This window comes from Entelurus aequoreus, linkage group LG24 (genome assembly GCF_033978785.1).
Source record: "Entelurus aequoreus isolate RoL-2023_Sb linkage group LG24, RoL_Eaeq_v1.1, whole genome shotgun sequence".
Lineage (NCBI taxonomy): Eukaryota > Metazoa > Chordata > Actinopteri > Syngnathiformes > Syngnathidae > Entelurus > Entelurus aequoreus.
In genome coordinates, this window is record NC_084754.1 from 23,470,836 (window position 1) to 23,484,900 (window position 14,065).

General features: G+C 38.8%; 1 protein-coding gene across 4 annotated transcripts in view; it reads left to right on the forward strand.

The window, feature by feature from the left end:
* The first annotated feature begins 2,017 nt into the window (after positions 1–2,017).
* zcchc14 (zinc finger, CCHC domain containing 14) overlaps positions 2,018–14,065 on the forward strand; it is a 74,926-nt gene continuing 62,878 nt past the window's right edge. For all 4 annotated transcript variants that reach the window (XM_062035816.1, XM_062035817.1, XM_062035818.1 and 1 more), the window contains exon 1: positions 2,018–3,099. In XM_062035816.1, coding sequence (XP_061891800.1) covers positions 2,605–3,099 — 495 coding nt within the window. In that variant the 5' untranslated portion in view covers positions 2,018–2,604. The remainder of the gene's footprint in view (positions 3,100–14,065) is intronic.

The following is a 14,065-nucleotide window of genomic DNA, read 5'->3' on the forward strand; positions in this document are numbered from 1 at the left end:
CTTTATAGTTTGAGCCCTTCCTTCTTACCTTCCCCCCTTTTTTTCTTTTTTTCTTGAAATTACTCTATTTTGGTTTTGTTTCATGTGGAGAAATTAATTAAAGTGTTTAAAGTAAAATGACTATTGGCAACATTTTATTTTATTTTATGCAAGTAGTGTGTATGAGTGTGTTTGTGTGTATAGCATCCCTATTGGAGAGGAGGAGTTGCAAAGGTGGGACATGGTTACTATAGCAACCAAACCTAGCATTCCTCGTTTAGAGATGAGGGCTACGTGACGTCGAGAGAGGTGTTGTCTTTGAGAGGTAAGTCAACATTTATTATAAGAAACGTGATTATAAAAGATAAATAATATGGCAAAAGCACATTTCAGAGTGTCGTTTTCAACGTGAAAATGAACTGCCATGTTGTCGCGTGGCTTCAAAGAGTAGGAAATGTCTCCATCTTCTGGTCCAAAGTAACAATTACAGCACCAACACAAATTATGACACTTTATTATAATCTTCCCAAAAACACGCGAAAAATGTATATGTATATATACTGAAAATATGAGTTTTATCAGCTTTCTCGTGCTCCCATTAAATACGAGTCTTTTCTGTCATTATCTATTTGTACTATCATTCTATTACTATTTGTGTTAGTATACTTAAAAACGATTTTGAAAGCGCAAATATGTTGAAAACATACAATAACGAAGAATTATATATATATATATATATATATATATATATATATATATATATATATATATATATATATATATATATATATATATATATATATATATATATATATATATATATATATATATATATATATATAATTCTTCGTTATTGTACTTGCAGTGTGTAAATAAAACGTTGGAGGGTGTTGAAGGTATTTTAGAGGGATTTGAAGGCTACAGTGACTCCCATTGTCTGCATTTTGCAACCGTTTTTAAAAAAAAAGATGTGTGTTCTTGTCTCCCATAATTATTTTGAACATTAGGCAAAAGTCCATAATACTGCAGTTCCTCCTTTTCTCTTTAAGTATATATATATATATATATATACATATATATATATATATATATATATATATATATATATATATATATATATATATATATATATATATATATATATATATATATATATATATATATATATATATATATATATATATGTATGTGTGGGAAAAAATCACAAGACTATTTCATCTCTACAGGCCTGTTTCATGAGGGATTTCCTCAATCCTGAGGATTGAGGAAATCCCTCATGAAACAGGCCTGTAGAGATGAAATAGTCTTGTGATTTTTTCCCACACATACATATTACGCTCTACCACGGTATCGAGCACTATTTTTTGGATAATCTAATTAAGACATATATATATATATATATATATATATATATATATATATATATATATATATATATATATATATATATATATATATATATATATATATACATAAATTAGTTTTTAAAGTAAAATGACTATTGGCAACTTTTTTTTACTGTATGCGAGTATATATATATATATATATATATATATATATATATATATATATATATATATATATATATATATATATATATATATATATATATATATATATATATATACATATAAATATAATTCTCCCTTAATGTATGTTTTCAACATATTTGCGCTTTCAAAATCGTTTTTTAAAGCATACCAACAGAAATAGTAATACAATGGTGGTAGTACAAATAGATAATGACAGAAAAGACTCGTATTTAATGGGGGCACAAGAAAGCTGACACTGCGATGAGGTGGCGACTTGTCTAGGGTGTACCCCGGCTTCCGCCCGAATGCAGCTGAGATAGGCTCCAGCACCCCCCGCGACCCCAAAAGGGACAAGCGGTAGAAAATGGATGGATGGATGAGAAAGCTGATATTTTCCGCTGAGCGCTGGGCCAATCAAAAGAGGGCCAATCGTGACAGACGGGACAGCTAACCAATCAATGTAAAGAGGGCGTTTCTTGCCTCGCGAGCTGGATATTGTTATATATATACCCAGCTGTTTTAGTCCCGACATCATTGCAGTCAAGACATGACGAGGAGAAAGAAGGACAACATAAACACTAAGTCACGGACAATGGCTGCGTTCTTTTTTTCTCGTTTTGGAAAGTAGTTTGGTACTTTTACGTCTCGTGTAAGTACCGCTTTCACAGCTGTAAACGTCTAACTTCGACACGGTCTTGCTAGCGAGATAGGACTTTAGCTTGAACAAAAGACATGAGGACGAAGGAGAAGAAGTGTCCTGAGGGCGTTAAGTTGGGATGACCATGACTCCTTTAAATGGAAGACGGCGGTGTTGATAACGTTGGTGTCGGGCTGTTTCTTCGCTGTCAGTGGAGCCGCAAAGGGGGGTCCTGTGCTCGAAGTAGGACCCTTAAACCAGACAAATATTCGGAGTGTGACTTGAGACGAGCGGTGACGTCACTCGGTGTTGTCAAAGTGACTTCGTGGCACGCGCGCCTGCACACTTCATGCACTGTTGTTGTTTTTTTAAACTTTATTCTTAATTGAAACCCCCACTTTTGAGTGTTTATAATTGCATATAGATTCAGTTTCCAACATCAGTGCATGTGTGAGTATGGTGGAGAGTCGGAGCCATGTGCAGAGGGACGGGGTGTACCTCTGGTTCTCCTCCCTCACCTCTGCCCAGAGAGCAGAGTTCCTGTGTGGCCTGCTGGACCTCTGCGTCCCCATCGAGCTTCGCTTCCTGGGCTCCTGCCTGGAGGACCTGGCCCGGAAGGATTACCACTCACTCCGAGATGCGGAGATTAAAGCCAACAATCCCACGGACCTGTCCGGACTCACCAACATCACGGACGAGGTAGTGCGTAGTAAGCTCTTGGTGTCCCTCGCACTGCTCGGCTCGGACAACCGAGAAGGGGCAGGGGTCCTGTACCAGACATTGACACATATTGACACCGTCATTAACAACTACGGCGTGGCCTTGAACGACGGAAGGGCAGAGGAGCAGTTTCTGCTGCTGTTCACCATGGCATCCAACCACCCTGCCTTCAGCTTCCATCAGAAACAGGTGCTGAGGCAACAGCTCAGTCAGATCCAGGACATCCTGCAGGTGAGAGACAATGTGTGCGGAAGTTGCAGAACCTCAAACGTAAGGTATAGGACGGGAATTTCAAATGTAAGCATAAACAGAACCTGCTCCGTGGCCTTGTGGTTAGAGCAGGGGTCACCAACCTTTTTGAAACCAAGAGCTACTTCTTGGGTACTGATTAATGCGAAGGGCTACCAGTTTGATACACACTTAAATAAATTGCCAGAAATAGCCAATTTGCTCAATTTACCTTTAACTCTATGTTATTATTAATAATTAATGATATTTATCTTTGTGGAAACACTGATCGTCTTAATGATTTCTCACAATAAATATATATAGAAACAGATAAATATCAATATGCAACACTTTATTTTTATATTTTCTCTAAGTGCACATTTTTCAAATTGAACATTTTCAAATTATCACTTCTAAGACAGTCTTGTGAAATCACAATATCCCATTTTAACTAGCGAGCCACTAACATTTTTTAACAAATCATGAATTACTTTGCACCATGTTTGTACAAATAATAACTCATGTAAAATACAAAAGTCAACTCTCAAATTTTTAAATAAATCATGTCACACTTTGAACTGGACACCAAATCTGTTATCTGTTTCTTTGTCAGTTAGTGAAGACCAAGTCTTTAAAATATTTTCTTGGATTTTCCAATTCTATTTGAGTTTTGTCTCTCTTAGAATTAAAATTGTCGAGCAAAGCGAGACCAGCTTGCTAGTAAATAAATACAATTTAAAAAATAGAGGCAGCTCACTGGTAAGTGCTGCTATTTGAGCTGTTTTTAGAACTGGCCAGCGGGCTACTCATCTGGTCCTTACGGGCTACCTGGTGCCCGCGGGCACCGCGTTGGTGACCCCTGGGTTAGAATGTCCTCCCTGAGATCGGTAGGTCATGAGTTCAAACCCCGGCGGAGTCATACCAAAGACTATGAAAATGAGACCCATTACCTCCATGCTTGACACTCGGCATCAAGGGTTGGAATTGGGGGTTAAATCACCAAAATGATTCCCGGGATTTACCGCTGCTGTTCAATGCTCCCCTCACCTCCCAGGGGGTGACCAAGGGTGATGGGTCAAATGCAGAGGATAATTTCACCACACCTAGTGTGTGTGTGTGTGACAATCATTGGTACTTTAACACAAGATTACCTGCCCCACACTTAGGAGTTCATTTCTTGGATATAACAGGAATGACTATCACAGCATGCCTGTTCGGGGTGCCATGTGTTCAAACTTGTAGTCGGGGGGGAAAAAAAACCTTTGTGTGGTCTTGGTTTGCTTTCACACTTCACACCGAGATTGGACGGCTGGTGTGATGAGGACATTGTTGGGCAAAAACAATATCTTCAAGGTCACGTACGATTTGAAGGACATATTTCTCTGGTGGAATTTTTACAAGTTGAGATGTAACAAAATCGCAGCCAATTGATTCCAGGCTTGACCGTGGTAAACACATTTCCGCAAAGTAGAAATGTTTATTAATAAATAAAATATTGTCTCGGAGCATTAAAAACTGTTTCTGATCGTCTATTTTTTTTTTTAAACATAATCACTGTAGTAGCCTCTAAACATAAAACCCAATAGTCACCTTTACACATTTCACCCAATATAGTAGCTTCTCAGCAGGCACAAAACATTGACATAATGTTGATTATAAATACATGTCCTTTAAAACTCATTTTGAAACAACGTTGCAAAATAGTTGTATTTGTAAATAAAGACAATGTTGATGTCTAACATTGAATACATGTTGTTGGTTTGGAAATGACTAAACTTCAATGGTCAAATCAATGTCGCAACCTGACATTGAATAAACGTCATCAAAAAGTATGTTTCAACGTTGTATTTGTGTTGTAGAATATTGCTTGTTTTCTGACACGTGACTTCTTCCAGGAAGTGAAAAAAACAAACAAGATGGCGCACAAACTATATGAGTAGGCTAGGGGCCTAGATCTTGATGCGAGCAGATATGAGCAAAAACTCCAACTATGCAATGGAATAGATCTCTATACTTTATGAAAAAAAGATGTCAAGTGATATCTAGGATTATCTGTCTGTGGAGTTCCCAGAACTATCTTGTGCTCTGCCATCATTCTACATGACAAAACAGATAAAAACTTGGGAAAGCATGGAGGTCTACAACTTCTTTGTGTGTGGCTGGGACAAGGACATTGGTATCAATACTCTCCCAGATACATTTTTATCGTTTTTGCTTTGGTAAGGTTGCATTTCATGATTCAACTTTACGTCTTGCGTCAATATAAACAAACTAGTACCCGACAGCTGACACCTGTGACTGCATATCCATTTAACCAACTAACAATTACTGACTCATCATCATATATGATGTTTGTCTTGTAATCATATGTACTCTGACACGCTTGTTTACAAAATAAACAAGAAGGAAGAAGTAGAAGTACCTTTTCTTGACAAAGTATCATTGACTCTGATTTTCTGGTTTCAGTTTGATGTACTGTAAATTAAATTCAAAATAATATCAAGATAATACTTCAATAAGAAATACTAAACGAATGAAGTATATTAAAAATATATCAAAAAAACCTTCAACTAAGTGGTCACTGCAAACTTGCGCATTCTTTGACTGCTCCCTTGTACTGGAGGGAGTGCCACTTCATAAATTCTTGGACTTTTCTACTCTTCTTGATTACCTCTCGAGGAACTCTGAAGAAACGGTTATTCTTTTCGCGATTTGAACAATTCGTACAGTCAAAAACCGCAAGCATAGGGGTATTTTTATTCGAGAAATGTTAAATAGCACCTAGTACCCATGAAGAATCAACGCTGCTTGACCACCACGCAGATTCAATGAGCCGAACGTGTCTCATTAAAATCCAAGCCATTGGTTCGGAAATTACCAAAATTCAATGGTCAAATAAACCAACGTCAGAACCAGACATTATGATTGTTGCTCAATGTCAAGACCTAATTCAACAAGTCCTAAACATTGTTTCAATGGCTTGTGCCTGCTGGGATTGTGTGTATTTTACCGTGGATGAAAGTACTCACTGGGAGCTCAGAATCCTCCACATTGGTATGGCCGCTGCCTGGCCACTAAAACACAGCCAATACTTTGGAATACTATGCCACATTCTGGGTGATTCCTTTTAAAGGCCTACTGAAATGTGTTTTTTTTTACTTAAACGGGGATAGCAGATCCATTCTATGTGTCATACTTGATCGTTTCGTGATATTGCCATATTTTTGCTGAAAGGATTTGGTAGAGAACATCGACGATAAAGTTCGCAACTTTTGGTCGCTGATAAAAAAAGCCTTGCCTGTACCGGAAGTAGCGTGACGTCACAAGTTGTAAGGCTCCTCACATTTCCCCATTGTTTACACCAGCAACGAGAGCGATTAGGACCGAGAAAGCGACGATTACCCCATTAATTTGAGCCAGGATGAAAGATTCGTGGATGAGGAACGTGAGAGTGAAGGACTAGAGTGCAGTGCAGGACGCATCTTTTTTCGCTCTGACCGTAACTTAGGTACAAGCTGGCTCATTGGATTCCACACTCTCTCCTTTTTCTATTGTGGATCACAGATTTGTATTTTAAACCACCTCGGATACTATATCCTCTTGAAAATGAGAATCGAGAATGCGAAATGGACATTCACAGTGACTTTTATCTCCACGACAATACATCGGCGAAGCACTTTAGCTACGGAGCTAACGTGATAGCATCGTGCTTAAATGCAGATAGAAACAAAAGAAATAAACCCCTGACTGGAAGGATAGACAAAAAATCAACAATACTATTAAACTATGGACCTGTAAATGCACGGTTAATGCTTTCCAACTTGGTGAAGCTTAACAATTCTGTTGCTAACAACACCATTGAAGCTAATTTAGCAACGGGACCTCACAGAGCTATGATAAAAACATTAGCGCTCCACCTACGCCAGCCAGCCCTCATCTGCTTATCAACACCCGTGCTCACCTGCGTTCCAGCGATCGACGGAAGGACGAAGGACTTCACCCGATCATCCGTGCGGTCGGCGGCTAGCGTCGGATAGCGCGTCTGCTATCCAAGTCAAAGTCCTCCTGCTTGTGTTGCTACAGCCAGCCGCTAATACACCGATCCCACCTACAACTTTCTTCTTTGCAGTCTTCATTGTTCATTAAACAAATTGCAAAAGATTCACCAACACAGATGTCCAGAATACTGTGGAATTTTTCGATGAAAACAGAGCTATTTTGTATTGGATTCAATGGTGTCCGAATACTTCGTTTAACTATTGACGTCACGCACATACGTCATCATACATAGACGTTTTCAACCGGATGTCTAGCGGGAAATTTAAAATTGCACTTTATAAGTTAACCCGGCCGTATTGGCATGTGTTGCAATGTTAAGATTTCATCATCCATCCATCCATTTTCTACCGCTTATTCCCTTCGGGGTTGCGGGGGGCGCTGGAGCCTATCTCAGCTACAATCGGGCGGAAGGCGGGGTACACCCTGGACAAGTCGCCACCTCATCGCAGGGCCGATTTCATCATTGATATATAAACTATCAGACTGCGTGGTCGGTAGTAGTGGGTGTCAGTAGGCCTTTAAGTTATAACTAAGGCTGCAGCTAACGATTATTTTTCTATCGATTAATCTATAGATTATTTTTTCGATTAATCGGTTAATCTATAGATTATTTTTTCGATTAATTTATAGATTATTTTTCCTTTTACCGATTATTTTTTATTTTATTTTATTTAAAATGAAGATGAAAAAATAAATGTAGGCCAGTTTTTTCAAAATGCATGGCTTTTATTTACAAAAAAAAAAAAGTATGGCCACTTAGTCAACATTGACAACAACATGACAAAATATTCTGTAACAATGTAAACATTTAAAACTTTGAACATTTAACAAAATTAAAAGTAGCTTATTTGCTTTTTAATATGCAAATATAAAAGTAAACATCCAGTGCAAATCTTAATATTCTGCAATAGTATAAGCATTTCAAAAGTAAAAGTATTGCTTATTTTGCTTTAAAATGTGCAAAAATAAAGATGAACATCCAATACAAAAAAGTGCCAATCTAAATATTCTGGAGCACTGTAAACATTAAGTATTGCTTTTAAAATGTGCAAAATAAACATCCAGTCCAACACAGTACACAATAACCAATTCTACTCATTACAGTGAGTGACTAACAGTTGTAATGAAGAAAGGTTAGCATGTCTACGCTCAGAAGGGGTCGATGTGGCTGGAACTGAGAGGTAATTAGCCTTCACCTCAAGCCAGGACTGCGAGCGAGCTGAGCTGCAGTTTACGTTTCTAGAAGGTCAACGGGCTCATAGTGATGTTACTAGTAGTTGACTGGGAGGTGTTTATTATCATTTGGGGAGAGTCCGCTGCTAAACACCTATCTGCTAGACGCTGAAGCGCTGACTACGCACTGCTGATTGGCTGGTAACGTTTTGAATACGCACTGCTGATTGGCTGATAATGCTTTGTGTGTACCAATCAGATGGTTGTGTGGGTGGGACAATGCTGCGTGCTGAGACAGAGGCAGAAGGAGCAAAGCAGCTTGTTAAGACTTTAGCAGCTAAAGTTAGCTTTAGCTTAGAAACTCGTTCGGTACACCCCCGTACCGAACCGAAAGCCCCGTACCGAAACGGTTCAATACAAAACACGTACCGTTACACCCCTAGCAGATACAAATGACACATTCATGTTTTTGTGTAATGATGACAACGTATGCTAACACGGACGATTGACTAGTTGATGGTTGATGGTTTTCTTTTCAAATGTTCGTTCATAGCCGTTGTGCTGCTATGATAGGCCATTTACGCTCGACACAGTTTGCATACAACATTATTAGGCCGTGTATTGAAATACTCCCACACTTTTGACGACTTTTGGCGTGCTTATTCCCCCTCGCTCGCACAGTTTGCTTTGCGCTCCGCCATGACAGTAGTGTGACGTAAATATGCGACGCGTTGATGCACAAAAACGGCGTCGACGTATTTACGTAACCGATGACGTCGACTACGTCGACGCGTCGTTTCAGCCTTAGTTATAACTGGGATTTTATCAGCTGCTTAAAGGCCTACTGAAACCCACTACTACCGACCACGCAGTCTGATAGTTTATATATCAATGATGAAATCTTAACATTGAAACACATGCCAATACGGCCGGGTTAACTTATAAAGTGCAATTTTAAAATTCCCGCCACACTTCCGGTTGAAAATTTCCTTTGGATATGATTTATGCGCGTGACGTCATAAAATGCACGGAAGTGTTTGGGCCCTAATGGACACAATACACAAAGCTCTGTTTTCTTCGACAAAATTCCACAATATTCTGGACATCTGTGTTGGTGAATCTTTTGCAGTTTGTTTAATGAACAATGGAGGCTGCAAAGAAGAACGTTGTAGGTGGGATCGATCGGTGTCTTAGCGGCTAAGTACAATACTTACAGCAACACAACAAGGACTACTTACCCTGATAGAAGACGCCTAGCTGATGCTTGCCGCCAAACCCACGGATGAAGTCCTTCGTCGCGCCGTTGATCGCTGGAACGCAGGTGAGCACGGCTGTTGATGGGAAGATGAGGGCTGGCTGGCGTAGGTGGAGCGCTAATGTTTTATCATAGTTCTGTGAGTTCCGGCTGCTAAGTTGCTTAATTAGCTTAGCGTCGTTAGCAACAGCATTGTTAAGCCTTACCAGGCTGAGAATTTTTAACCGTGTAGTTACATGTACATGGTTTAATAGTATTTTTGCTCTTCTGTCTATCCTTCCAGTCAGGGGTTTATTTATTTTGTTTCTATCTTCATTTGAGAACGATGCTAGCACGTTAGCTCAGTAGCTAAGTGTGTCACCGATATTGTCTTGGAGATAAAAGTCACTTTAAATGTCCATTTCGCGTGCTCGACTCTCATTTTCAAGAGGATATAGTATCCGAGGTGGTTTAAAATACAAATCCGTGATACACAATAGAAAAAGGAGAGAGTACATAGTCCTGTGAGTTCCGGTTGCTAAGTTGCTAAATTAGCCTTAGTGTCGTTAGCAACAGCATTGTTAAGCCTTACCAGGCTGAGAATTTTTAACCGTGTAGTTACATGTACATGGTTTAATAGTATTTTTGCTCTTCTGTCTATCCTTCCAGTCAGGGGTTTATTTATTTTGTTTCTATCTTCATTTGAGAACGATGCTAGCACGTTAGCTCAGTAGCTAAGTGTGTCACCGATATTGTCTTGGAGATAAAAGTCACTTTAAATGTCCATTTCGCGTGCTCGACTCTCATTTTCAAGAGGATATAGTATCTGAGGTGGTTTAAAATACAAATCTGTGATCTACAATAGAAAAAGGAGAGAGTGTGGAATCCAATGAGCCAGCTTGTACCTAAGTTACGGTCAGAGCGAAAAAAGATACGTCCATCACTGCCTCTCAAGTCCTTCACTGTAACGTTCCTCATCTACGAATCTTTCATCCTCGCTCAAATTAATGGGGTAATCGTCACTTTCTCGGTCCGAATCTCTCTCGCTCCATTGTAAACAATGGGGAATTGTGAGGAATACTAGCTCCTGTGACATCACGCTACTTCCGGTACAGGCAAGGCTTTTTTATCAGCGAGCAAAAGTTGCGAACTTTATCGTCGATTTTCTCTACTAAATCCTTTCAGCAAAAATATGGCAATATCGCGAAATGATCAAGTATGACACATAGAATGGATCTGCTATTCCCGTTTAAATAAAAAAAAATCATTTCAGTAGGCCTTTAAACCACAGGAGTAAGTTGTTACGACCATTATAATATTATCATTTTGCATCATTATTTCGTGTCTGTATTGTCATTCCACATCGATCGCGTTAAAGCTGTGTTATTGATGTCGAAGATGAAGTGCATCTTGATGAGTTCATCTCCACATTACATTGCCCAGACAGCTGCTGATAGCTCAGCGCTGATAGCAGTCTTGTTAGCAACATTGAAGCTCCAAGTTACATAGAGTCTGAACCGTCTAACGTCTCCTCTTTTGACGATGCTCATGCCAAAGGCTCACCAATGCGGAGATGTGTTAATGGTGAACATGAAGTGCAAGTTGTGCTGTCATGACATGGTGACATCGTATTCAGTCTTTCGGTGCGCTTGAGCGGTCACTGTTCACACATGCCTCACTCAGGACGAGAGTCCGCTTGCAGGCAGACCAAGAGCCATCAGTCCACTTGTTTGGTCCGGTCCTGAGTTTCACTGTTGGTCCAGTTACAAGTAATTATAAGTTCAGTATTCTGGTTTTGCTACTACATTTTTTTTGGCAAGTGGCCAACATTTCACATAATCCTGTAGTAGTTTGCAATAGACCAATAAAAGCAACACAATTTATATAGCTCAACATTGTCTAAAAGCTGGCCTTTTATTGAATGCGTGTACATTTTTGAATGGATGTCAAAGTACAACGTTTATTGAGACCTGTCTGAGAAAATATATTACGGAAGAGCACACATTACTCACATGCTAACTTAAAGGCTAAATTACATGTTTGTCAAAGTCAATGACAGTCCACCGGTTAGCACAACAGACCTCAGTCATGTAAATTATACGCGTGTAGGTGAAAGCTGCAGCTTTGACTGACACTTTTTATGGGCCGATGTCATGTTAAGAAAATTCCTTTTTTAGTCAACTTGCTGACTAACGCATTGATTTTCTGTTAACATTTACTACTTATACTAACACTTTTGGCTATATGGAAAGCTGGATGGAATAGCTGAAATAGTTATCAAGATAAAATGTTTGAGTGTATATTGACTATTGTTTTTTGTTTAACACATGTACGGTACATTTCAGAAGTTACATACACTCATTATGTGCAATAATGTGTGAAATAAAATATTCTAGGAGGGAATGGTTGCACACATAATGTACATTTTCAGTAACTTTTAAACACAAGATTCACATGCACAATTCTGAATTAGTTTTGGATTTTCTCAAATTTACACAGAGTGAGAATTACACACCTCGGATCAAATATATACATGAAGTCACCTAAATCTTAGATTAAGTGGGGATTAAGGTTCCAGAATGTCTTATACTTAACCAAGCCAATCCCTATTCACTTCTCTTTAGGTCTCACTATTTGCTGCAGCTGGTAGTGTCTCATTGGCACTGTAAAATACTATTTTGGTAGCCACTGAACCAAAACATTTTGCACAGCTTGACTGAAGGGGAGACTGCACTTTTTGAGGGGAATTTTGCCTATCATTCACAATGTCTATGTGAGATGAGCACACATTTGTTTTTCTCTTTTTTGTGCATTTTAACTCGTGAATAAGCACTTGCAAAAGTTGGCTAACAATGCTGGTATTGAGGGTTATAATTTATTACGCCTATTAAGCGCTCTAAAAAATCTCCAATAATGTTTTGCATACATGCTGTAAGTAGATATGGAATGTAGTAACAGGCACATTCATAACAAAATGTAATATTTACCGTATTTTGTTCATTTAAAGCATTACCGGAACATTTTGGCAGCGTATTGATTCACATAGCCCATCACAACATTGGCCATTTCCTTTATCAATAGGAACTACTATTAATAATGGCAGACTTAATGAGAGCCAACAACGACTGCTTTGCTTTTAGCCTGAAATTTTGGAGGATGAACTGCACGTTTTAGAAGCTAAATGTGATAAGCAGAACCAGCTATAGTCAAACGCTAAGCATTATGTAGCAGTATTACTAAGTGGTCCACAAGAAATACAAACTATAAACGAACATAAAAAAAATTAAAAAAATCACTTACTGTACAATGTCCGCTCTCACGTGGATGCAGACTGATGGGACGTTTGTATCCTTCCAGCACAGGACTTGTGCCCCCCATTAAATGATGAATTAATCATGATCCTCACCCCTTAGGCTCAAAACAAAAAAGCATCTTCTTGTGTCTTCCTCGCATTGTCTTCAGGTTTAAGTTGATTGTCAAAGTTGACTCAATGGCAAAGCAGCAGCTCACCGTCTCAGGATGTTAATAGCTGCAGTAGTTAGTTACCTCTGTGATCAAGGTGCTGTGTTACTAAAAGTAGTTCCTCGGATTTAGTTCTCATAATAACAATGTCGCTAATACTCGGTTAACATTAGAGATCGCCCGATAATTGGGTCGGTGCTCATAATTGGCATTTTGCCGTATATCGTATGTATCGACTTCTTTTTATCGATATCTGTCTTTTTTTTTCTTTTTTTTTTACAACTATTACAGAACTACATTAACAGATACAATGTATACACATGCCATGAAATTGTACCACAGTTTTAAGAATAATATAGAAAAACAGGCAACTGAGTTTCCAGTGTTTATTTGTAAAATCTGCAGCATATCTTTTGATGGATAACTTGCTATAAAATCATAAGTCAAGGCAGCAGATATCGAAAGGGGAACTGCACTTTTTTTTTGGAACTTTGCCTATCGTTCACAATCCTAATGAGAGACAAGAAGACGAAAGTTGTTTTTTTTGCATTCTAATTTGTAAAAATCGGCTCGTTCTTGGTGGCTGGCAATTCAGCCAATGGGAGCAATCAATTTGGCTGCTAAATCACTTTAAAAAAGCATCCACAGACTGCCAACAATACTTAAAGGCCTACTGAAATGAAATGTTTTTATTTAAATGGGGATAGCAGATCTATTCTGTGTCATACTTGATAATTTCCCGATATTGCCATATTTTTGCTGAAAGGATTTAGTAGAGAATAACGACGATAAAGATCGCAACTTTTGGTATCTCACAAAAAAAAGCCTTGCCCCTACCGGAAGTAGCGTGACGTAGTCAGTTGATCATTTCCGCAAAGTTCCCTATTGTTTACAGTGATGGCGGCCAGAAGTGAGAGCGATTCGGACCGAGAAAGCGACAATTTCCCCATTAATTTGAGCGAGGATGAAAGATTTGTGGATGAGGAAAGTGCAAGTGAAGGACTAGTGGGGAGTGGAAGCGATTCAGATAGGGAAGATGGT